Raw genomic sequence first — 26,531 nt, forward strand, 5'->3', positions numbered from 1 at the left:
ACACTAAATAAGATCCAGTTTTTACTGAACTTTTTTCCCCTTTGTATGAGAAGAAATTGACTTACACAAATGGCTCCTTTTTTCCAAAATATGATTTGACTCTGCCCGCAGGACTCTTTTTTTTTTTTTTTTTTTTTTGGGGGGGGGGATATAAAATCCAGATAGGAGAAATCACAGACCTAATTCTGTAATATCGGTTCTGGTCTTTAAGTACACGACTGAAGGACTGTGTGTCTTTAGGTTGAACAGTTATTAAAAGTCCTGTGCTATTTTATGTTCAGACAAGGGTGTTAGGAGTAACGCTGTGGGATCCTGTTTTCCGGACAGAATAAGAGTAATTTCTATGCAAAACAATAGTAATTATTTGTATTCTGTGAAATACAAAGCTGTAGGGGCCCAGTTTTCTCTTTCCTTCATCACTATGTTTCATAGGAGTCTATAATATGCATTTTTCTTGGTGAGTGGGTTCCTGGAGTACAGTTAAGTAGCTGGTGGTGATGGCAGCAGCAGATTTGCAGGGCTGTAATGTAGCCGTGGTATTGCATAGAATGGACTTCCATCTCCTCTGTTCCTTGCAAATTTTCTACTTTCAGTGGGAGTCAGGATAAGTCTACACTTCAAGAGTTACGAGGGCACAGCTGCGCCCCTCTCCCGCTTCTGTGTAGACAGCACCGATGGTGGTGGAAGGGGTTGTGCTGTCGGTACAGGCAATCCACGTCCCCAGGAGCTGCTAGCTAAGTCAACACAGAAATTCATCTATGGACCTAACTCTTTCTAGAGTGGGGGTTTGGTCGGCGTAACAACGTCACTCACGGAGGTGGATTTTCCACACTCAGGGACCTCGTCAGGCCGACTTATTGTCTCTTGGGGACCAGGCCTCTCTAGGGGAGGGTTCAGGTGGCTGCCCCCCTCAGATTTGCACCGTCCCCTCTCCGTTGTAGCCATGCTTGGGCTCGACTTCCGGCAGGGCGGTGGGGATGGGCCCTGGGCCGCACAGCCTGCAGTGTGAGCCTCTGCTGCTGGTGGGGGCCCTGCCCTCCTACTGGGGGTGTGAGCCCCCTGCTGCTGCGCCCTTGCACCCACAGCATCCCTCTGTGCTCCCCACCCAGCCAAGGGGGGGAGGGGCACCTGTCCCCTCAGCAGGGAAGAGCCCTCATTATGACACCCTACACTGACAGCAGGTCACGTGGCATGGAAGGGGCGGGGTCACTACCAAGGCAGCAAGAAGCGCTGCCCGGGGGAGAGCCCAAAGGGGCGGGGCTTCACCCCGGCGGTTGTGCCGGAGTCTCCGCCCCCTCACCATAGAGCGGCGCCTAGAGCGGCTCATGCCTCTCGGTCTCCATGGCGACAGCGGAGGGGGCGGCCTTGTGTTTCCGGGGTCGGGAGGTTCCGCTTCCGGCGGCCACTCCACGCTCGCTGGGGGAGACCAGTTGCCATGAGCTTCCTGAAGCGGTTCCCGCCGCCGGCCGAGGGGGTCCGGCAGCAGCAGCCCGACACCGACGCGGTTCTGGGGGGCCGCGCGCTGGGCACTGGGACGCTCTACATCGCCGAGAGGTGCGGCCTAGGGAGCCGCGGAGGAGCGGCCCGGGGCCGGGAGGGAGCAAGTGAGGCGCAGCCTCTGGGGCGGGGCCGGCTGGGGGGGGCGCCATGGAGGGAGCAGGCCCGAGCGGGGGGGCTGTGTGTGTGTGGGGGGGGAGCCTGGGGGGGGGGGCCTGGGTTGGGGAGCCCGGGCCTGGCGTGGGGGGGGGGCGGCTCTCTCTGCAGTAGTGTGTAGGGGGGCTGCTCTGGGGATGCTCGCTGTGTGCCTGGAGCCCCCTGCTGGCTGAGAGCCTTTAGCCCGCAGCCGAGGTACAGGCTGGAGCAGCCCCGCCCGCCCCATCTGCTCCCGGTCCCCCCATCTCTAGGCTCTCACAGGACGTCGTCTCTCCAGCCCGGGCCTGTCTTCCTGGGCTCCTGTCCAGAGAGCCTCTCTTCCTTGGTTAGCTGCTGACTCTTGCTCAGCCGCTGTAAAACTGCCCTGGGGAGTTTCGAGGCTTTCTTTTTAGGTAAACTAAGCTGGGCGGTGTAGCTATGTCAAGCTAAGTTTGAGGTGTAGACTAGGGCAAAGACGTGCACTGCCAACATGTAAAATGCTGAGTTGAGCCTTTTACTTTGCTTTCAATAGACTTTTGTCTGAGACTTTGTACAAATGTTTCTCCCTGCTTCTTCCCCACTCAGTTTTAGTATGTTGGGAGGCTTCTACCAGAGCCATTTATTAGCAGTGACTAGAATGAGCCAGTATATACACACATTACATTATTGGAGTTCCACAGTGTGGGAGAACCAGGCGCTGTTGAATACAATGCGGCTTTGGATCCAAGTACAGACTCAGTACGTGGACAGCTGACAACGCTTAAAACTGAGGAAAGAAAGAGTTAGTGGATCATAATTAGGAAAGTAATTCCCCACCTAATCAAATCCTATTTCTTCCTGTTGACCCATAAAAACTCATTTACACTCACTGATGTAAACTGTATTAATAATGCATTTGTTATCACCACAACTTTTGGAAGATCTGACCTTTATGATGAACTCTGTTTTGAAACGTCAGAAAGCACTTTACGAACTGAAGGATAAACTATACTTGGGGATCAGTGCAGCTATCTCTGGGGTGCAACACATCAATAGCACATATCCATTCAAAGAGTTAAGGACAGACCGTGAATTATACAGTTTTTTAATTGAAACTGCAGCAGGAATTTATCAGGATGTAATAATTCAAGATGAAACTTGTCCAGGACACACTTGGATTCTCACTACATCTCTTGCAAATCTTTGACCATAAGTTGTCTCATTTTAAACACAAGAACCTGTTAACTAAGGCCTAAGCACTGTGCTAAGTATTAAATGGGATGAGTGCTGTCTACAGAGTCTCTTCCATAGATTTTACTGTCTCTGATTTGTTGAACTTCATCTGTAGGGTTGATTCACATGCCTCAGAAAATTTTTTTTAAGTTGTTTAATTTGGCTTGTTTTTTCCAGTCGCCTGTCATGGTTAGATAAATCTGGACTGGGTTTCTCCTTGGACTATCCCACCATAAGTTTACATGCTGTCTCCAGGGACTTAAATGCCTATCCATGGGAGCATTTGTATGTCATGGTGAATGCCAAATTTGAAGGTATGATATGTCTGTATTGTTACCTAGTTTTCTTTCTCTCTTGTAGTTCAATAAACAATTGAAAAGAAGATTGTTCCCTATTGGGGTAATTTGTCACTTGAATTATCAATTATGTCAAACAAACTATCCCAAGTAATTTCCTTTTCTCAAAGGCTGTTCCTCTCTTGGAAGCCTGTCTATGCACTGATGGTCTAGTCACTTTTACTATTCACATTTTCTACCCTGCTCATGGCCTGTTGTAAAAATGTACAGCCAGAGAATATTCCTATTAATCATCAGTTTTTAATTGTTTCTGCTCTCTTGTTCCTATTTGAAAAGAATAAAAATCTGCTTATCTGCTCTTTTGATACTTGTGTTCATGTCCCTTTCTCTCCATTGCTTCCCCCTACTGTACTCCCTCCCTTCCTGTGTGTAGTCAATGGGTGTTTGCATGCCTAACACTTCAAAATACACTGGAAGCCTTTATTCAGGATTCTTGTAGGTGCATAAAAGTAGTTTGTGTTATAAGGCTTATTACTGAATCTTTAAAGCTGTCCCATAAAGGTTTTTAAACTAAATTAGGCTTATGCCTTTTCTTGTTTCGTCATGATCTGGAAAGGAGACCTGAAAGGGTTTTTTTTAAGTTTGCTTTTTTTGTTTTGTTTTTAACTCTTTTAGAAATATCAGGTTTGATGTCTGTCCTTCTGGAGGTGCTTTTGTGGGTTTTGGAGCTCTTGTATGGTGAACTTCAGCTGAAAGGGCAGGGTGTTGAATTTTTTAATAAAAGCATCCTTTTTCCGTAATACTCATTTTCCGTTGCAGTTAAATGAATGTTAATAGAGACAAACTAAAAATGTAAATCTTAAATAGTCTGAATAAAAATCTCTCCTCTTTCCCCACTCTCCAGTCACTTGCTTCAGCTTTTGGACTAATACAGTTTCTAATGTCATAAATTTACTTGTAATAATGTAGTAATAAATATGCTATTTAACAATCTTCATGGTTAGACAAGACATGGATTTCTTCTTACAAAAATATTTTTGGGCAGAGCCTTTTGTGCTACTTTTACGCATCTTAAAGAAACAGTGTGTACACAGTTGATATTTTTTTGCAAATCGCCTTTTAAGTCCTTTTTTTTGTTTAGTGCTTCCTTAAGAAAAAAACCCACATACTCGTAGGTGCATATAGCAAACAAGGAGGGAAAGAAAAGGCTTGGTAGGTAAAATTTCAAGTGTCCGAGCTCTGATATTGTCTGTTTAAGGTGTATTTTAACAAACCTATTGCTTGTTAATACAAAAAGACAGTAATTCCATTGAAGCTTGTTCAGATAGTGTGAGGAAGAAATGGACAATGTATGGGTTTTTTTAATTCCAGTTGTGTAATGCATCTTTTTCTAACCATGCTTCTCCCAAAATGAAGTGTGAATCTAGATTACAGAAAAGAGGTCTATAAACTTCTTGAATTGGGGGAGGGGGCAGGAGGGAAAGTAATCTTAGTTTTGGTATTACCACGTGGGAATGTATAGCTGCTTCTGCCCTGAGAAATTTCCCTCTGTTGTCACAGCAATCTGGCTAATTTTCTGTACAGTCTCAGGCTACAGTAAATTTTCTGTAGCCTGTGGAAACCTGAACAATTAGTTTTCAAGTCCATTCCTAGTTAGTAACACAGTATTGCTGCTATCTGCTGGATAGAATTTAGGGCATTAAAGCAAAAATCTCACTGCTTCTATTATTGCAGGATTTTTCATGTTTTGTGTTGTGTGACTGGGTAGGGTCCATAGTATTTTATCTGAAAACTTTTGTCACACTCCTAGTGTTGTGTGTGCCTGTGAGCATCTGTGTGTTATTTTATAAAGAGGTGAGGTTGAGATTGACTTCACTGAGAACAGGCACCGGGACACCACATCTGCAAAATGTGCCTGCTGATATCAGCCTGAAAAGTGTTGGGTAATCTCCTTGAATGCTTTGTTTTTGGAGGTAGCCAGTAGACACTATGTTGAGTTTTTTTGAGTCTTGACATTGCTACCAGTTTCTGGGCTCCAGTGGTACAATTCACTCTTCATAGAAATAGATGTCTTGCTGGACTTGTTCCAGATTCCTTTAGAAAATACGTATTTCCTGAGATGTGGGCTTAGTCTGTATTCCTTATGCTGAACCTCCCAGGTATAAGGCTCCATGTCACAGCTGTCTCATTTTATTTATTTCAGTAGGTGTAAAAATGCATCAGGCCTCTAAGATGAATCTCTTTAGAGTTTCTCAGCACTGCTTCTTAGTCATCCGGAGACCTCACTCATAGAAATCATGAGGCACCTACCCACACCTGCTCCTTTGAGGCTGAGCATGCATCCTACCAGCTATTCCCAGCATCTGTGCTTGTCTAGCAAAAGGAGTAGAGAGATCAGAAATTGAACATGGGCTATCTCTATCATAACTGGGCCAATCCAAAAATCTGATTGATTTCATGGAGACAGTATCACAGCACTATAAAATAAACATGGTATATCAAGAAATTACTTATACCGTCATTCTTGTAATGGAAATTATGCATACAGAGAAAGCCATGTTTTGAACAGAGTTGTTTTTAGGAAGAGTCTAGGGCAGTTTCCTTGACTGGAGTGGACTGTGATTTCTCTTATAACCATCGATGCTACGCTACAGGAAAAATTCCCAGTCCACAGTGGTCAAGGAAATTGTGCTAGACTGGTAAAAACAATCATCCCCAGCATGATTTCTATCCCCATGTAGATGGGAATTCCTTTTTCTGTTATGGTTTTAAAGTCATGCTATAGGCTGCAGTTAGAAAAGGAGAAACCCATGTCCCATTGTGCACAGAATGTAGACGCTATGCCAAAACCTTGCTTGCAAAAAAATGTGTAAGCATGGTTGTTAGGACAGTTCTAATCCCAGCACAGACAGGGCCCTTACTCATTTATTTGGGCCTGCCTATATTACAAATAAAACTAAGGCAAATGGGCCCAATTACAGCGCTATTCCAAGGTATTATGGTGATTGACATCTTATAAATTCCTAAGAGGTGGTGCAGACAGGGGCCTTAAGTATGTTTTGCCTATGTTCTTTATGTGACGTTAGTTCTATTATGGGACACTGGTACTGTCACTGCATTTTGGAACTCAGTTATATATGTAATATGTATGTTCATTAAAAGAACAAATGAGCCAGAATTTGGGGAAATGCAAACATTCATATTTCTTTTAAACGCTTGAATTCCTTAGAGGAAGAGCCAAAAGAAGCTCCCATGGCTGAAGGGGAAGATGAGGAAGACAGTGATGATGATATTGAACCAATTGCAGAATTCAGATTTGTACCCAGCGACAAATCAGCCTGTAAGTGAAGAAATAAGCTACCGATATAGCTCTTTTTATTAAGGGGCTTGAAGCTCTTTCTGAACACTGAGTTAAGCCTCTTTACCCCAGTGGGGTAGAGACATGACGCATGTGGGGGAGTTGAGGCATGGAGAGGTCAAGTGATGTGACTCCCACTAACCTTTTCTAGCTGCAAAAGTTCTCCCTTCCTAGAAATAACTTGAAGTAGATGGTGCTAATTTGTCAGTCTTAGTATCTGTTAAGGCTGGGATATGTTGTGCAGCCAGTTTTCAATAAAAATTGTAGTACAGTATTGCTGTATGTAGCTGAATAACATTTCTAAGAATACCCAGATTATATCTGATGAATAATATTTCTGAGAATAACCAGATTGTATGTCTGCAACTCCTAAATCATCTACAATGCCAGTTTACTTGTGTAGCAAATGTGTTCATTAACTACTGTTAGTTTAATCTCTCCTCATATGGCAGTTTCTCCATGCCTCTGGCAGCTTCTAGTACCTATTTCTGAACCTCTTCTAGTTCCACTCTCTGTTCTGAGATATAGTGACCAGACCTGAACACACTAGTCCAAGTGAATGATCTATAGAGAGCTGAGATTTCATTATTTTTCTCTCATTCCTTATATGTCCCAACACTTTTTTCTTTTTTGACTGCTGCTGCAAATTGGGATGAATTTTCTGTAGGGGTGAAACCTAGGCTTTCTTTTTGGGTATTTACAGTGAGTCTAAACGCAGCAATGTATATGTGCAGTAAAACAGTGGTATGTGTCTCTGGCATTCCTTGGTCGTCTTCAGTCTTGACTAAAGAAAATTTTGTGTTGTATGTAAACAGGGTGGATTGATTTAAATCAAGGCGATTCAAATCATTGATTTAAATCACCAAGAGAAAATCATTGATTTAAATCAAGTTTCCTACTGATACTTCTTCACATATTTCTTAAACAATGGTGCAAATCTGATCACTAAAACATGTTAATTTACAGCTCAATACAGCATTTTACATCATCTAGGAGGATATACTTTGTGTACTTTTTTAGATAACTTGATTTTTATTAATTTAGGAAATAGTAAATAATACTCATTACCTGTGTCAAGCTACAGATGCAGCCTCAGTACATTAGGAATAGTAAGAACTAAATCACACACACAAACACAGTAGCACTTATATTTTATTAAACTAAATCTTAAATGTTACATAAATGTTTCACATTTGCAATTGCAGCAGTCTCCTGAGTTGCCAGCTGATGGCTGTCCTTAAACTTTTTTTTAATTTTCAAAGTTTATTAACTCTAACAGACAAGTTGTCACAACACTAAACGTACGCTGTCCTTAAAACTTCTACAACTAGCTCTCATCTTCCCCACTCCCACTGTCATTTTTATTCATAGACTGAAACAGAAATACGAGTTTTCTTGCTTTTTCAACTCCCAGTCGATTTCTTAGCTTTGAGTGAATAATACCAAACAATGAAATATTCTCTATGCCTGCAGAGGAAGCTACTGCTATGAAAAGTTGGCTTAGCAACTGAAGGAGCTGAACTGAATATAGCAGCTTAGCAACTGAACTGAACTGTTTCAAGGTGCCTGGCTAATGATTTCCACCAACTCAGGGGAATGGTTTTGTTCAAAACATCATCAGTAAACATGTACTGTTTAAATGGTTCTGCTCCAGCCCTGAAATTTATTATAACTGGCATAACTGAGGAGTGATTTTTGAGATGCCCATGTCATGGCAGTATCATCTTCAGAAGTTAGGCATTTACCTTTATATCTGGGGTTGAGAATGTTTGCAAGAAAATGAGATGGAGTTAGTGCTTGATCCATTCGCTTCTTTATTGCCTGCAATTTAACTTTCTGGTGAGATATTTTTCTTCAATGTCTCTTGAAGTGCCTTCCAAATTTCAACAGCATCAGCAATGCAGCAACAATTTATCTCAAGTTTGTTTAAGGCTATGGATATAGGCTTCAGTATACTGAACATATCCTCTACATTCCTCTTTAACCCAATGTTAGATACTTTGGATGAGATACTTCCATCTATTTTATCACGGTTTTCTTCACAAAGTTTTATGAGAATAGGCCAGTTCTTAATAAATTGCTCAAAACAAATAACATGACAGTTTTCCTGTGACAAAACTGTGGGGGAATATAGGAAGTTGTGTGTGTACTGAATAATGTCTTTCCTTTTTCTTTCCAGTCCACTCCACTGTTCTTTTCTACTTTGCCTCCATCCTTTGTCTCTCTGTCTTTCAGACAGTGTCGTAACTCAGTTTTTCTCAACCTTTTAAGTAGCAAGTACCCCTTCATTTCTGAAAATTTTAATAAGTACCCCAACACTCAATTTTCCTCTCTGAGAAATACAATCTTTTCCTGCTTTATCACTGGATGACTGTATTTGTCATAAAGCAGGAGAGTTCTGAGTTCTGCAGTGCTGTGTGGCTGTGGGAGATCACAAAACCCCCTGCTGTTTCTCCCCTCCTTCCTCCTCCCCTTCCTCCATATAGGAGCAAAGGTCAACTCCAGCCAATCACTATGGCCTGATGGCGGGATCACGTGGTGTTCTCCTCACATAGGTGGGAACTTGTGAGGTATGAGCAGGCACTACCGGCCCACCAGAGTGGATAGCAGCGCTCCCCATGGGCATTCCAAGGGGGGTGCGGGCCTGGGGCAAATCACACTGTGTGGGCCCCTCTTCACATTTTTATACTGGTAAAAATCTCGGGCTGTCATAGTTGTCAATTTCACTGCTCTAGCTGAGCAGTGAAATTGACAAGTAAACTTGTGGGTAGACCCTGGCTCCAGGACTAGGCAAGCCGCTGAACTCTCCACTTGGCTTTCTGGGCACCAGGCTTTGAGCTGGGGAGGGGAGCTACCACCTATGCAAGTTGCAGGTGGCTACCATTTGGCTGCCAGCCTGGGATGTGGGTGACTGCCACCCAATCCGAGCTGAGGCCAAGGAGGCTTCCGCACAGGCTGGGACCCAGGGATGTGTGCAGGCGGCAGGCAGCTGCTGCCCATCTTCAAGCCAGGGAATGGGAGACCGTCTCTCGGCTCAGAGCTGGGGCATGGGTGACAGCCACCCAGCTGCGAGTCCAGTTCGCAAGGCACAGGAGGCTGCTGCCAGGTTCCCACCTGAAAGCTGGGACCGGGCGGGATGCAGGCGGCTGCTGTCCGGCTTCCCAAAAAGCCAGAGACTGCTGCCCAGCTTCCCAGGACTGGGGTGGCTGCTGTCTACCTCCTAGCTAGGAGGTGGGACCTGGTGGGAAGCCTGCAGCTGCTTCCCACCTCCCCTAGAAGCTGGCGGTTGCTGCCGACCTCCCTTCACTGGGTTTTTTGCCGCGTACCCCCTGCCTGTGTCTTGCATACCACAGGTTGAGAAACTAACTCATCTGCCTTCGTTGGCCCAGCTCCACCACCACATCAGCTCAGAACAGCAACAGTCCTATCCAGCCTGTGTCTTTCTTTGCACATGTGACTTCAGTCTGCTGAGAAACAGAAACTGAAAGCCCAGAACTTTCAAGAAGCAAGAGCAGGTAGTTAGGCTGGACAGACTAGAGCCATTAATTCATTTTTATGAGACTGTAAGTGTAGGTTTAGCATGTTTGTGATGAGATTTAATTGTAACTGTTATTTTTTAAATGAGAGAGAAATTTATTATTTTATTGACGATTTAAAAAAAACCCCAAAAATCTGATTTAAATAAAAAAAAAAAATCTGATTTTTTAATTGAAAAAAATTGATTTTTATCCACCCTATATGCAAATTTTATTGTTCTTCCATGGCCAGTTTCTAGTCATTTAGAAATATATTAACATCCAGCCTTAGCATGGATTCTTGGGGCAACCTGCTGTTAACTTTTTCCATGCTGGAAACTTATCTTTTATTCCTACTCTGTTTTGTGTCTCAGATGGTTTCTAACTGTTGACAGAACTTTCTCTCATCCTGTGATGACTTAACTGATTTAGAGAATATTAAGAGAATTATCTAAAAAGCAGTCACTTAATTTGCTTGCAAGTTTGTAATCTTAATATAATCTAACTTTTAATTTTAATTCAGCGGCTGCTTTAATGAAGGAGAATTCTTATTCTCTCCTCTTTCTGATTCCCTCCCCCACCTCCGAACCTCTTGGGTGCTGTCATGCTGGATTGGGATGGAGGAGTTCTGTTGTTCTGTCCTCTCACCACTGCTGCCATATATGTGATGAAGACCCCTCCCAGTCTACAGAGGCAGCATTCAAGAGATTCCCTTGTATTTACTATGCATCCTTTTTCAGGGGCAGGCATTAGTGTTTGGCTAAAACAAGTATCTGTGTCACATCCCTACTAAAGTAGAGCTGCTCTAGGATTTATTCTGGGGAAGTTCTACGGCTTGTGTTATACAGGAAGTCAGACTACGTGATCACAATGGTCTCTTCTGGCTTTAGAATCTATGAATCTGTCTATAGAGCTGTTTTGGCCATTCACCAATGGGAGAATTCTGTGTTTTGTTTTTTACAGTGGAAGCTATGTTTTCAGCAATGTGTGAATGCCAAGCCCTACACCCAGACCCTGAAGATGAAGATTCAGACAATGATTATGAAGGGGAGGAATATGATGTGGAGGCCCATGGTTAGTGATCATTTAAATACATACCAACTTTTGTGTACCTTGAGCCTCTCTTAGAAAGCCATTCTCAGGTTAAGCTGTGTGTGTGTGTTTTTTTGTTTTTGTTTTTAAAAGTTCCTTGGCTGTTACTGGTATCCTCTACATTTTAAAAATGTAAATAATTTTTATATTGTATTTTATTGGCAAAAAATCCAGCTAGTCTTGTTTGTATTCTCAAAAGCATCAAGACACTGACAGCAGCCTCCCACTCAACAAGCTAATGTGAATTCAGTTCCTACTCTATGGCTTGGTCACTTTGTCTAACACAATGCAGTAGACTTTTACACACCCTCTTGAGTCCCTTGATAGCACCACTCTAGCCTTCTCTACTTGACCTGTCTAGCACAACGGTTCTCAAATGCGGCCACCAGGCAGCTGGGGAGGGAGGGGAAAGGATCCACCCAGCCCAGCCAGGTTTCACCTGACCACAAGCCGGGACTTGTTGAGAGCAGCCCCCGCTTTACTTTAAGCATGTGAATAATGCCAATTGAAGTCTAGCCCAGAAATGGTAATAAAGAACTTTCAGGGACGGTGTGTGAGTGTTCATGTTCTCCGCTATGCCACAGTTTTCCTAGAGAGGTTGGATAATTGACTTTCGTTTTCTCCTCTCTAAAGCGGGAAGTATTCTTCCTAGCTACTTTGTAAATTTTCTAGCAGTCTGACCAAGCTTATTGTAACTTTCCCTGGGTCACATAGGAACTTTGTGATAGAGGCTGGAATAAAATCCAGTTCTCCAGGACACAATTCAGCTGCCTCAACCATGAGACCATCCCTTCTCTTCCTGAAATCCCCCTTCCTCATTCACTACACATCTTTCAGTTTCTGCAACAAATGAGGCGGGGCTCCCATAGACTACAGCCTCCTTCAGTACACAACCCTCATTTGTTCCCCTAACAGTCAATCTTGTGCACCTTGTGGGGGAAGGTAGTATGTGGTCATATAATTAAAGATTGTACCAGAATGCAAATATGCAAGGCTGAATTAAGGGTGCTCAGGCCACCTGGTTCTGGGATTTCCTAAATTCTGAGTGTTTGATTTTGCAACTTTACTGTTCTCGTAACAGGTTTTGTATGTAATATATAATTAAATGGCAAAGACTTAGCTAATGAAGGGTCATGGGGTTGCCCAGTGATAGCATGTGCCTTTCCCAAATGCTGAGTTCAGCAAAACTCAAAACTTCTGAAAACAAGGACATACAGAGTTATGGTAAATGCCCACACACCTTAACTCTGCCTCCCTTCCCCCTGAGTGGGCTGTAGTCACTGAGAATTAAATGCATTGACTGTGTTAGGTGTAGCTGTATCGAATAGTGGAGGGATAAGTTGGAGCAGGTTGGAAGAGCTGTGATCGTGATATGAGGAGACCTGAGTCTGAGTCTCTCCCATGTGTGTTATCAAAGGAAAGACGTGTGTAGGTACCTTCAGGTTTCAATGCAAAACTCTGTAGATGGCGTTAGCAGCAGGGTACTGGGGTCTTTTTGCCGTGGGTATTGTCAGTCAAGTGGGGTATGAAAGTAGTCTGGATTTAATGAGGAGTAAGGGAAAGTGTAGGTGGAAATGGTATTCTGTGAGTGAGTGGGAAGGGGTTGTAAAAGGGTATAAAGTAGTAGTTAAATTTTACAGTTGTGGTATTCTGTTGTAGAGCTAGGCTCAGTATTTAAGTGCAGGTAACGCTTAAACACCAGTGAGAGAAGTCTCATCTATGGTCTTTGTCCCAAAACCATGACAGTTTCATTACATGGTGAAAGAGACCATGTGGGTGAGGTAGTTTCTTTTATTGGGATTTGGACCAACTTCTGTTGGTGAAAGAGACCAGCTTTCGTGCTACACAGAGCTTTTCCGCAGGTCTGGGAAAGGTACTTGGTGTCACAGCTAAAGACAAGATGGAACAGATTGGTTAGCATAAGTAGTTACCACATATTCTAAAGCATAATTTCTCAACCTGTGGTACGCATACCCCTGGGAGTACACAAGACACAGGCAGAGGGTACTCGGCGAAAAACCCAGTGAAGGAAGGCGAGCGGCATCCAACGACTTCTGGGGAAGCCAGGTGGTAGACACCACCTTCCCGCCCGGTCACAGCTCCCAGCTCGGACGCAGGCGGCAGCTACCGGCTTCTGGGAGAGGCAGGTGGCAGCCGCCGGCATCCTGCCCGGTGCCACCTCCTAGCTGGGAGATAGACGGCATCCGCCCCAGTCCTGGGAAGCTGAGCGACAGCCATCGGCCTTTTGGGATGCCAGGCAGCAGCCGCTGGCTTGGGCAGCAGCCACTGGCTTTGTGGGAAGCTGGGTGGCAGCCACCCGCATCCTGTCCAGTCGCAGCTCCCAGCAGCAGCATCGTGCGCCCTGTGAGTTGGGGTTTGCAGCTGGGTGGCTGCCACCTGTGCCCCGGCTCTGAGCCGAGAGACAGCCTCCCACACCCAGGCTTGAAGATGGGCAGCAGCCGCCTGCAGACATCCCCGGGTCCCAGCCTGTGCGGAAGCTTCCTCCGCCCCAGCTCAGAGCAGGTGGCAGTTGCCCACCTCCCGGGCTGGCAGGCAGGCAGCAGCTGCCTGCAGCTTGCCCAGGTGGCAGCTCCCCTCCCCGGCTCAAAGCCTGGTGCCCAGAAAGCCAGGTGGAGAGTCCAGCGGCTTGCCCGGTCCTGGAACTGGGGTCTACCTGCAGGCTTACTTGTCAATTTCACTGCTCAACTATTGAAAACTATGACAGCCTGAGATTTAACCAGTATAAAAATGTGAAGAGGGGCCCACACAGTGTGATTTGCCCCAGGCCCGCATCCCCCTAGGGACGCCCATGGGGAGCGCTGCTATCCACTCTGGTTGGCTGCTAGTGCCTGCTCATACCTCACAAGTTCCCGCCTGTGTGAGGAAACACCATGTGATCCCACCATCAGGCCATAGTGATTGGCTGGTGGTGACCTTTGCTCCTATATGGTGGAGGGGGAGGAGGAAGGTGGGGAGAAACAGCAGGGGGTTTTGTGACCTGCCACAGCCACACAGCACTGCAGAACTCAGAACTCTCCCGCTTTACGAGAAATGCAGTCATCCAGCGTTAAAGGGGGAAGATTGTATTTCTCAGAGGGGAAAATTGAGTGTTGGGGTACTTATTAAAATTTTCAGAAGTGAGGGGGTACTTGCTACTTAAAAGGTTGAGAAACGCTGTTCTAAAGGACCTTTCAAGGTGAAGTGGGCTGTTAACACTCTGCAGTCACAGGACAAAGAAGGGGAGTTAGTGGGTTACAGATTGTTGTAAAAAGCCATAAATTCAGTGTCTTTATTAAGATCATGATGTTTAATATCTAGCAGATTTATGAATGTGAGCTCCCCCTGGCTTGTCTTTTGAAGGTGTAGTGCAGGTTTATTTGAGGAGGAAGACTGAGAGGACAGATATGGATTGATCATTTTGCGAAACATGTTCATCAATGGGTGATATGGTGTTTTTGTCTTTTACCATTTTTTATGTGGTTGTCACAGTAACTTTTAAGCATGTGAGAGAAGACTGGTGTGTCTGTCTCCTCCTCCACCCCAGCCCCACCATTCCCCACAATGTGTGCCCCTCTTTCTAATTCACCTTCCCTTCCCATTAAGCTATTAGTTTGCACTCTAAGAAGTTGCTCATCGCTATCTCCTGCCCTGTGCTGCAGCTTACTGGAGGGGCTGCGTGCTACCTTGGTTATGCAGCCCTAGCTGCATGCTGAGCCTGGCTGCTCACTCCCACTAGCCCATCTGCAGGTGGGACTCTGCATCTGCTTCAGCTAGGCTTCCCCAGCCATATCTTGGGTCCATCCAGTCTGCACCTCTTCCAAACTGGGCCCCTTCCCCATATACATCACTCCTGTGTGTGAGGTGGAAGGGCTGTCCAGCTAACTCTTCACTTTCTGGATTTCAGATGTTTAAATTTATCATCATTCCCCCTCTCCAGATCCCAGCTCATATGGAGGGGCAAAGAAAGGGGTGCAGACAAGTCAAGAGGAGCAGGGTCCCCCAGATCCCAGAACACGTAACAGCCAGGGAGAGGGGCTCAAACCCCTGCAGAGGGGTGGGACTCCTCTAGGTCCCACCACACACAGATAGAATGAGAGAATTCAGGGCTGATATGGGCTCTCCCTTAAACCTCCAACTTCTTCTGCTGCCCCTCAAAATAGAATCATAGGAATGTAGGGCTGGATGGGACCTTGAGAAGTCATCAAGTCCACCCCCCTGTCCTGGGGCAGGACCAAGTAAACTGAGACCATCCTTGACAGGTGTTTGTCCAGCCTGTTCTTAAAAACCTCCGGTGATGGGGATTCCCTAGCTTCCCTTGGAAGCCCATTCCAGAGCTTAACTACCCTTCTAGTTAGAAAATGTTTCCTAATATCTAACCTAAATCTGCCTTGCAGCCCATTACTTGTCCTATCTTCAGTGGACATGGAGAACAATTCATCACTGTCCTCTTTGTGTTTGAAGATAGTTATCAGGTCACCCCTCAGTCTTCTTTTCTTAAGACTAAACATGCCCAGTTTTTTTAACCTTTCCTCATAGGTCAGGTTTTCTAAACCTTTTATCATTTTTGTTGCTCTCTCCTGGACTCTCCACTTTGTCCACAGCTTTCCTAAAGTGTGGTGCCCAGACCTGAACACCGTACTCCAGCTGAGGCCTCACCAGCACAGAGTATAGTGGGACAATTACTTTCCGTGTCTTACATATGATACTTATGTTAATACACCCCAGAATCGTATTAGCCGTTTTTGCAGCTGCATTACATTGATGATTCATATTCAGTTTGTGGTCCTCTGTAACTCCCAGATCCTTTTCAACAGTACTATCACTTAGAGAGTTATTCCCCATTTTATAGTTGTGCATTTGATATTTTCCTTCCTGAGTGAAGTACTTGAACTTATCTTTATTGAATTTCATCTTGTTGAATTCAGACCAATTTTTCAAGGCTGTTCTGAATTTTAAACCTATCCTCCAAAGTGCTTGCAACACCTCCCATCTTGGAGTCATCCAGATTTTATAGGCATCCTCTCCACTCCATTATTCCAGTTGTTAATAAAAATATTGAATAGTACCAGACCCAAGACTGACCCTGCAGGACCACACTAGATACAGTCTCCCAGTTTGACAGCAAACCATTGATAACTGCTCTTTAAGAACGGTCTTTCAAGTAGTTGTGCAACTACCCTATAGTAATTTCATCTAGACCATATTTCCCTAGTTTGCTAAAGCTTCACTAAAATCGAGATATATCATGTCTGCTGCTTCCTCCCCGTCTACTAGGCCAGTAACCCTGCCAAAAAAGGAAATTGGGTTTGTTTGACATGATTTGTTCAACCTTTTCCATCTTGTTCAACCTTTTCCATCTCCCTCCCACTCTAGCTAATTCCTACCCCTCTCTTACCTGAGTCCCTCCCCACAAGATCTCTTCCCTTCTCTACCACCCATTCCCATTTATTTCCATCCCTTGCTGCAGACCCAAATGCCACTTCCCATATTACCAACGACTTTTACACCCTTAATCACAACGCCCCTCCCACTGAGCATTTGCAAATGTAATTTATTTTCTTTTCAAATATGGTATGGAATATTCTGCTGTGCTGAGATTACATTTTAAAAAAAACTTGACAGTTCGTGAACATTTGGAAAAAATCTGTTCGTTCTCAGATTTCTGCCCAGGATTTCTTCCCAAATGGCAGGCTCAGGGTGGTGGTAACATGCCCGTTGAGATGTTCTCAGCTGAGTGCCCCATGGAGTTGAATACAGCCTGAAACTATAGCTCTGAGACATGTGAACAGCTCCATTCATGTCTGTGGATGTTCCTTTCCCTAATCCCCCAGTGCTGGAGAGTTCTTGATACATGAGGCATACCCATTCCCAGCTCTTCACGCCAGTCTCAGCAGTGTCGTCTCAGTGCATGGTCTGAGCATGCCTGTTCTAAACTCTACACCCAGCAGGGCAGGGCTTCCCCAGATCCTGGCTCCCATGGGGAGTGGAGCTCAGACCCTCCATTCCCCCATTAAGGCAAGCCCCTCCTGATCTTGGCTCCCATGAGAGGGGGGTTGGGGTCCCTCAAATACTGATGCGCAAATGCGGGGAAGGGAGTGGGGCTCATACAACCCTGGGACACAGTGAGCCCCGGATCCCAGCTCACATGGGGGGGGAGGCAGAAGGGGCTCAGACACCCCAGAAAAGCAAGCTCCCGCAGAACCTGGCTGCTATGAGGGGAGCTGGAAGAGGGAAGTCGGACCCTTCTCATCCCTATTTGCTCCCCTTCTCCACCCCTAAAATGATCCTCCCCTGTCATTAAGTATTTGCATATCTATTTTTTTATGCAAAAGTTACATTTTCCCCAAAATTTAAAAAAACCCAAACGCTGACAGATTTTAGCAATTTGCCATTCAGCCTTTTCCAGTTTCTGCCCCATGCTCAGTGTAATTCCATTAGCATGTCATTTAGTGTGAGAGGGTTTTGATGTGCTACAATACAGTAACGAAATCTTTTTCAAATAAACTTTTAATTTGATTTTCCTCAATGGGCTTGTGGTTGCCAGGGTAATTCTTAATTGTCTGAGATTCTGGTGCAATGATCTGTGCCTTTGTTTGATCTCTGTCTGTAAGCAAAAAGTAGTTGCCGGAATCTGTCAACTTTAAGAAAAGCTTTTAATTTAGGGAGTCGGGGCTGTATTTTGGGAACATCTTGGTCAAATTTGATCTACTAATGGAAACCTTTGCTCCCATGAGGCATAGCAAATTTCAAGGCAATCTGAGTTAACTGTTGAGTTTAAAAAACTTAAGTGTCAGGCTTTAAACAGAAACCTGGTCTGAACCTTAATTAAAGGAGGGCAGTCACCTGCTATAATGTTGTGCAAGAGCATTGAGGAGAAATGCATTGATTGAAAGCACTATGAGATCTGCAAAGGAAAGTACAAAATGCTGTTCACTGGAGAGTTCTTTTACAAGCGTTTTAGACAGTGTATATATTTCTTTCTAAATTGTCTATTGTCATCAAGAGATCTATTCATGCAGTGTAGTCAATGCTAGTGAATCCTTTTCAGTTTGACTCTTACTATTGGTTTAAAAATAGCATACCTGGTTAATAAACGTTACCTGACCACTGTCCGGGAATATATTTTTTAAGTAGTTTAGTATCTTTTTGGCACTTGCTATGCTTATAACTTCATATCTGCTAAATACAAATTTGTCTTTGCAGAACAAGGACAAGGCGATATTCCTTCCTTCTACACATATGAAGAAGGGTTGTCACACTTAACTGCAGAGGGTCAAGCCACTTTGGAGAGATTAGAGGGCATGTTAGCCCAGTCTGTGAGCAGCCAGTACAACATGGCTGGAGTGCGAACAGAAGATTCAGTGAGAGAGTTTGAAGGTGAGACATGCCCCTTTCCCCCAAACTACGTGCAGTAAGGTTTTTTCACCCTTGCTAAATGCAGCTTGATGTGGCAGCAGCAATGGTGAAACTGGCTTGTGAACAATAATATCATAAACTTACGTGTATATGTTGTGAAAAGGAAGCAGGTTTCATGGTCTAAACACTGAGTAATAACGCTATTTGAAACATTAAGAAAAATTATGTTGGTGTCTAAGCATTTCCATTATTTAAATATTTTGTAAGTTGATCACTATTATAAGCTTTGTGAATGTAGGATCTTAGCAACCTAGTGTTGTCAGTTGTGGGTTGTGTGTGTGTTCTCTCTGTGTGCTGCACCAGCTCTGCGCAGATAGCTGAAGCTGCAGACCTCAGTCGAACTGCCCAAGAAGACCACAGACTCGTTTCAGTAGCGAAGGCACTCGGCCAGGTTTATTGTCAATGAAGCATGTAATAGCACCCAGCAAACTCTATGGGGATACAAAGATATGTATGCCTGCTATAAGTACTCAGCTCAATGAGCAGCGGTACTCTTCACTCCCCGCTCGGCCAAAGACACTCCCTCTGTGAGCTCTCTTTTATACACTGATACAGATAAGTTGTGTTGCCCCTCTGACATGGTTAGTTACCATCCTTTACCTTGTACATGTTGGTTTGATCAAAACATCTCTATCCATCACCCTGTCATCCTGACCTTCTCTTTAGGAGGGGTCAGTGTGTCCCTGTATCATCTTCGGGGAGTGTGTTTATACCATACCTTGATATCGGGATGTTTTGGTACTACCCTTCTGGAATGTGTTTACATGAGTGTCCTGTGCCTAGCACTTCTCAGGAGTGTTTGCATTTTTGCAATACTAGACCTGTTCTTGCCAAGTTCTGTGAACTTGCAAGTAGGCTTGTTTTGTAACGGGGCCTGACGTTTGCTCATAGCTGGACTCTTGCTAATTTTGCTTAATATCAGCAGGGTCTGGCTATTTTAGTTCAGGCCGTAGTCCGCATACCTGGCTCCTTATACCAGGCTTCATGTCTCAGGCTCTCTGTACTAAACCTGGAGAAAATGTTAGAACGAATGGGAAAAAGAGATTTGGGCTATTAAAATGTTGTACCAGTTCAGGTAAGATTTTTAGAGTGTCTAAATACTCACTGAAATTATGTAACTAAGATCACCTTTTAAAAAATTCTGTGAAGCTTTGTCCTTAACCCATCCTTTTTAATAGAGAAGCAAAGCGATATAATAACTAGCTATATGTGATGTGTTGCAGTAATTGACATAGCTAAGTGATTATTTTTAGCTTTAACTCTGCATTTTCTTTCCCTTTTTATAGGTTAATTTAGTGTGTCCGTGTTCCACAAATTTGTGGATTAAATTACAGTAGTATAAAATGTTTTTATATGATCTCATTTGTTCTTCTGAAATCTCCCTTCATCTTCAGATTTTTTCTTAGATATCTTGACCCTCTGCAGCTAAAGGGACTAATTCTGACTTTGCCTAACATATGATGGCTTTACATGGGAGACTAATGAGAATGGTCAAAAGTTCTCAGAACAGGCTGCAGATTGATTTTATTTGAGACTTATCTACCTCATAAACACCTGCAATGTTATACTTTCTAATCACGTGTTCATCTCCATTGCACGGGTCTAATGTTCAAATCTGTGAACCAAATAAGGATTCTTACTTTTTAAAAAAAAGTTTTCTTAGGAGAGTAATAGAAACTGCAGTTTAACAACCTGGCATCTCCTTATAATATGAAACGTAGCGACTCAGTATTGTCTGACTGACATTTTAAAAAGGGGTATTGCAAAGAATAGGTGAAATAGCTCTCGGGAGTTGCTGTGTTTTCACCTTGCCTAGAATATTGTCTACACAATATTTGTATCTGCTGCATCACTCATCTCTTGCCAACAGAGGGCACTGACTGTTTTTTTATGTCAGTGTGTTCAGCTTGAGAGTACTGCAGTATTTCATTGCCTTGGCTTTGTTTTCAGATGGGATGGAGGTGGACACAGCACCAGTGGTTGCAGGGCAATTTGAAGATGCAGAAGTTGATCACTGAGGAGGATGTATGCTGCTGTAAGCTTAAAACTTTGGTTCTTTCTACGTTCGGTTTGAGGCTCATCAGTCCTGCAGAACCTTATGCTTTTGTGGTGTGATGAATTGAGAATTGTCCATAAGTACAGTGTTAAATTACTTTAGAAACCATTGAGAGTTTTGTGACTAAACACGGGGTGTATATTACGGTAAAAGAAGAAACATTGCAACTTTGAAAAAAAATATGAAGTCTTTATCAGAACTGTGGAAAAGGAGTTAAACTGTAAAATGAACATCCAGCTCAGGTTATAAATTACCATCTTATTCAGGCACTGACCAGACACATTTCAAGAAAACGTAGATCAGCCCTGTTGGTAGGTCTGAATCCTTGGGTCACATGAATTGTCTGATCTCATGAAGTCTCTTGGAAGCTACATGCATCCTGGGACTGTTAATGGGAAGTTATTGTCCCTGGTATCCGTTATCTCCTCCCCTTAATATGCAAGATTTGCCAGACCTTTCAAGGGGGCGGAACTCTTCAGTGTGGCAAGTCCATCTCTTCTTTCACTATAAGTGGAACAGGAATATTTCCTGTTAGTTTTCAAGCTTACTGGGTAGGAGTGTCTCTGAAAGCTTTCTGCTTTGGAGCAACTATAGAAACAAGTCTTTTATATGTCCCCTCTTCCGTAATGTCATCCTTCCTGTCAGTTCAATGTTAGTGGCATAACAGGGTTTGCCAGTGTTTCCCAGCTGGGGGGGGGAGGGGGCCAGTTTAATCTGGGAGCAGATGAAAGGAACCGATCTCTGACATATACAAACTCTGCATTGGGCTTGTACAACTCCATGGAAGTTGCCTGCCTTCCAGTTTCTGCAGCAGCCATTGAAGTAGCCAGTCATAAGAGTAGCTTACGTATGCTGGCAGCAATGCATTGGCATTAGCATGTCTGGTCTGCTCAGCCCAAAAGTGAGAGCACAAAACCCTGCCTCAAGAAGCCCCCTCTAGACAACCTCACTCCAAGCAATGAGTCACCTTCTAGGGGATTGGGAAAAGGAGGAGAACAACAAAACTAATTGCAAGTTAGTGCAAAAAGTCAGGAAAAGAGGCTGAAAAAGGACAGGTTAAAACAAATGGTAGCAAATGTAGGAAGCAGCAGGCAGCTGTATCGAAAGGGGCTGCACAAGAAGAAGGCTGGGAATCACTCTGGGATGCTGGTGTGTGGACAGTCACGACATATCTGGCTTTCCTCTTCTCCCCCTCTACTGCTTATTCTTCCTGTGTACTGCTACTAGTACAGTGGAATCAGCACTTCAGAAATCCCCGCTTCTTCCTACTCTCTGGGGGCGTCTGGTCACACAGTGATCCTGGGAGGAGGACTGGCCCTGAAGTAAGCTTTCCTTCTCTTACTCCTTTGCTGTAGGGACTCAGGCTCCGCCTCCCTCTCTCTTGGCAGCCCAGATGTATGTAGCAGGGCCCTGCCACCAGCCTGAAGTACTGAGTGGTACAAAGAGGGGCTACAACAGGTAGAATCAAGATTTTAGTAACTCGTCCATCTATGTCCAGATTCCTCAGCTGTGTCAGGGATACCCATGGGGCATCTACACCTCTAAGAGGGCAGCTCCTCCTACCATGAAAACGGAGTTGTGTTCCCTCCGGTGGCTTATCAGTCCATGGATTAAGAATCCATCTGCCACATCTGAAGGCAAGTTTCCTTTGTGGTGGTAATATCACTGCACCATTCCACTTTCTGTAGTAACATTACAACCAAATGATCACATTGTAAGCTGAGCTGGATCAGACTGGGTTAGCAGTAAAATGGCATCTAAGGACACCTAGGAAGTGGTATTGTAGGACTTCTGGTTTTTTGAGGAGAGAGGGTAGTAAAGTTCCGTGTAAATGTCCAAAAATTGGGGTGGGGAGGGTTTGGGAGGAACTTTCTCTTTGTATACAGGTAGTGCTATCTGAAACAGTACTACATGAAAGCACCCTAGGGAACTTTAGTTTACATGTACCAGTTAATGTGCAATATGTTGGTGTGCTTTAGAAATCACCCTCATCATCCGCATTATTGCTCTGTAAAGACAAGCCCGTAGGTACAAGCCACAGAGTAGGGACTATATAAACAGCCTGCACTGGGAAAGGGGTAAAGTCAGAGCAGATTGAGTCAGCAGTTCTGGTGTTTGTTGGATAAACACTGATTTATTTTTTTTGTATCTGGGTGTTTTATTGGTGTTTCAGTTAAAACCTAAAATCGGTAACCCTTCTGCTGGCAAAGCACACAGCACATGTTCTACTAGAATATCTGCAGTTTATGGTACTCTTCCTGAGTCTATACTCTACATGTCCCAGTGTGTTGTTACAGAACATTATGCTGCCGGAGTTAATTGGTTATGCAATTCTTTGCTTCCTGTCCTAAACTGTGTTGCTGTGCAGTTTACCAAGTGCTCCATGTCAGTGGTGGATAAAGTGATCTGTGTATGTAGTGCTAAGGTTTACGTCACTTCATAAAGCACTTTGAGAGTCTCTGGTATGAAAAGCCCTGTAATGAATGGGCCACCAGGCTGGTTGTGCTGATGTAATTTTAACTGAGTCAGAACACAAAAAGTTACAAAGTAACTCCTGAGTAATCACAGAATCTATGTGAAGAACAAACAGCTCTTCATTGTCTCTGCTAATCACCATGCTAACCAGTTTATGGCATGTAGGTTACTGTAATAAAGAGGTTTATTGAGATTTTCATAGTATGCTAGGGAGCAAATCATTTTAGGTTTGATTCTTTTTTGTTTCATTAACATTGCGAGCAGATTGAGCAGGAACATCATGTCCCAGTGAACCTTTAGAGAGCAATGAGTCACCAGGCCTCTAAAGTGACACCCTCATGTGAAACTAATGTTGCATGTCACTGTTCATTACACAAATGAGATGTGACAGTTGCTTGATGAAGCTCTTGGAGACTTGTTGATGATGAAAGTGTGAAACTTGTATTTAGTCTTGTCGAGAGCAGGCTTTTATTTATACCACTTACAAGAGTTCACATTTTGTTCAAACAATTTTGAATATATTAAACTGGCAGCTGTTGAAGTCTCCCCCTCCCCATGCACACATTCTGCGGTGTTGATTTTAAAGCAGTGGTATGCTGATAGGGCCTGATTTTCAGACCAGCTGAGCAGTCAGAAATCCCAGTGAAATCCATATGAGCTGCAGGTGCCCCGCCCATCTGAAAATCAGGCCCATGAGATGTTTAGAGTGAATGTTTATCCCATGCTGTTGCTAGCAGCTGTTCAGAGACTTCTTTGTAAAAAATAATAACTTCTTTAATGCTAATGATCTAAAACCCATGTCTTGTATCTTTCAGATTCCTCTTGTGGCACTTCCAGAATAAACTATAAAACTGAAGGCATTGCAGTGACTATTGGGAATTAACCTGTCTCTATTAATGACTTCTCTATTAATGACCTAAGCATGGACATCTAGGTCTGTAAATGCTTTTATAGATGTGCTTAAAACAGGGTTTGACATTTCTGTGACCACTGGGGTTTTTATTTAAAAGATAAAAACAATAATACCTCTTGCGTCTAAATAAGAAATTGTAATTAGAACACAGTTCTAGGCTGACCTAGAATTTGTCCATATTTTTGTACCTGTTTATCCGTTGAGTCAGCCATGTCTGGTGAGAGCAGGAATGTTAAAATAGTTTGGTAAAGAGAAGGCGAGCTCAGGATGCAAAGCAAAACTAGCTACATTTTTAGCCCTCCCAAGTAACTGGCTTTTTCTGTTCGGGTCTTTGTCATTTTTTTACTGACAAGAGTTTGGGTAGGAGAGAGGCTTGAGTGAAATGTTTTGTGTCTTTGTAATAAACATTAACAAATTTGTTAAATAAACTTAGACTTTTGTATCTCACAATCCAGGCTTGTGTTGCAGCCTTCAGTCATTTTCTTTGAAAGACTCATTTAGCTGTTCAGGGCTCTGCTTGAGCAGTTCTCATTTGTGGTTTACTGGAAGGATGGATTTGGGGATGGGGTTATTAAGTGCATCCCTTAAAGGGGATGTTTTCCTTGAACCCATTTTAAGGCTTGTCTACATATGGGATTTTTGCACTATTGTAACAACACTGATGCAGACCCCCAGTATACATGAACTGTATTGAGCAACTTCACCGTGATTTACCCTGGGTTTAGGAGATTCTGGTTTCAAAGAATAATACATATATCTGCTGAAGCTGCCTTTCATCTCACTCCATTGTGCACTCTGGTTGGTTTGGAGACATTTTTCTGCCAGATAGTAGCAGCACATGTGCACACTCCTCTCTATATTCACTTAACTGAAGCATGCATATCTGAAGTACAGCTCCATTCACCTCCGTCTGTTCTTCTGAAGTCAATCTGAGAAGCTTGCTTCAATCACAGCCATTCCCCTCTTAAATTTCTGGTTAGAATTTATGCCCCTTATAATTATTTCACACACTGGATTGAGGAGGATTTTTCTTTGAACGGGTTCTGCCCTCCCTGGATGATTTGTTTACTGTGGAATACCAGAATATACAGGGTGGCTTAACCCTTGCTAGAGTGTACATAACATGTATTAGTTATAGCAGTTCTTTGTAGAGCATTCTTAAAAATACTTCAGTGAGATTAATGGTTCTCTAGCGGTATTACTATAAACAATGTGCTGTGTACAACAAGAAGCCTGGAGGATGACTTTAAAATTACGGATGCATCTTTTGTAGCCTGTCAAGACAGAAATGGTGGCACAGTTGGAAAATAGTGAAGACCATGTATCAGTAAAGAACGTAAGCGAGTATCTGGAAATAGTCAACATTCATAGATCAGATTTTAATAGGCATCATATGCTGTTAAAGAAATTGGCTAATATGCTTTAGAAACTGAGAATTATGTGATAAGTCATGAAGAAGTCGAAAGGCACAGAGGACTGGAGAAAAGGAAATAGGGCACCAGACTTCAAAAAAGGGAAGGGTTCTAGCAAATAATTTAGTCTTTTGTTCCTACTACACTTTGTAACCTTCCCCTATCATTGTGTTCTCACTATGAAATTTACCTGCTGTTGAACACTGTTTAATTGCAAGTTTAGCCAGTTCCCACTTTTCTATTTGGGGCTGTGATATCCATGTTCAATCTGTCAGTGATCAGCTTTTTTATATAATCCTGGGCTGGGGGGGGGAGGGGTTATTTTAGATTTATTTTTAAGTTGTTCTGTTAAGCTTTTTCTGTAAATTCATACTCACAATACCCCTGCCTGCTATGTAAGTGTGTTGTACCTGTTTTAGAGATGGAGAAATTGAGGCACTAGGAGGTTAGGTGAATTAGTGAGTCAGCGACACAGTTGCAGATACTGATTCTGTGGCTGCCACCTTCTGGCCAGAAAATGTGAGAATGGCAGAAGTGCAGGGGTTACGCTAGGTGAATTAACACACCTGGAGCCAATCCAGGTCACACCTAGGACTTGTTAAAAGCCCCCCCTCCAGAGAAAGGGTGTGGTTAGAGTTGTGGGAGTGAGGTGAGCTACCAGAGAATGTGTGAGCAGGCAAGACGCTGTCAGAAACCAGGAGGGTTACGGAGAAGGAGCAGGACGCTGGCAGAAGAGAACCCTGCAGATACAAAGACTGAGGGAGGGAAAAACCCTGCCCGAAGAGGGCAAAGGCCTGAGGGAAAAGACCCTGCCAGAAGGGGAAGATTGAACTGGATATTTGGTTTGGCACTACCACGGCCAGTGGGGCTGTCAGGAGTCAAGAGCCTCCCCTGGCAAGGAGGCTAGGAAGGGCCCCTGTCCGAGCAAGGTCCACACATTAAGTCAAGGAGGACGGGGAAGTAACCCGGGGAAGCTATCAGCTTTCCTCAAGCCACAGCATGAGGCTGCTACTTGTAGGGTCTCTGGGTTGGGGCCCGGAGTCAAGGGTGGGACCAGGCCCACCCCTATCTCCTACTGGCCATTCACTGGAGGGACAAGAGCCCCAGCGAAGAGGCAAGGGCCTCTGAGAACCAGAGACAGGACTGTGACCCAG

The 26,531-nt window shown here is 44.0% G+C and overlaps 1 protein-coding gene across 1 annotated transcript; it reads left to right on the forward strand.

The window, feature by feature from the left end:
* Window positions 1–1,337: 1,337 nt before the first annotated feature.
* CLNS1A (chloride nucleotide-sensitive channel 1A) lies at window positions 1,338–24,420 on the forward strand. Its single transcript, XM_067533192.1, has 7 exons — window positions 1,338–1,554; window positions 3,022–3,158; window positions 6,370–6,480; window positions 10,977–11,087; window positions 18,309–18,482; window positions 20,472–20,556; window positions 23,868–24,420. Exons 1-6 carry the CDS (start codon window positions 1,436–1,438, stop codon window positions 20,537–20,539), a joined length of 720 nt encoding a protein of 239 aa, XP_067389293.1. The 5' UTR covers window positions 1,338–1,435; the 3' UTR covers window positions 20,540–20,556; window positions 23,868–24,420.
* The last annotated feature ends 2,111 nt before the right edge of the window (window positions 24,421–26,531 follow it).

Source organism: Emydura macquarii, unplaced genomic scaffold (genome assembly GCF_026122565.2).
Source record: "Emydura macquarii macquarii isolate MOO-44397 ecotype Brisbane River unplaced genomic scaffold, CSIRO-AGI_Emac_v2 contig_3328, whole genome shotgun sequence".
Taxonomy (NCBI): Eukaryota; Metazoa; Chordata; order Testudines; family Chelidae; genus Emydura; species Emydura macquarii.

Coding starts and splice junctions, on each gene's coding strand:
- CLNS1A (XM_067533192.1), top strand. CDS start 1,436: ATGAGCTTCCTGAAGCGGTTCCCGCCGCCGGCCGAGGGGGTCCGGCAG. Junction 3,159..6,369: donor GGTGAATGCCAAATTTGAAG/GTATGATATGTC, acceptor TGAATTCCTTAG/AGGAAGAGCCAAAAGAAGCT. Junction 18,483..20,471: donor TTCAGTGAGAGAGTTTGAAG/GTGAGACATGCC, acceptor CTTTGTTTTCAG/ATGGGATGGAGGTGGACACA.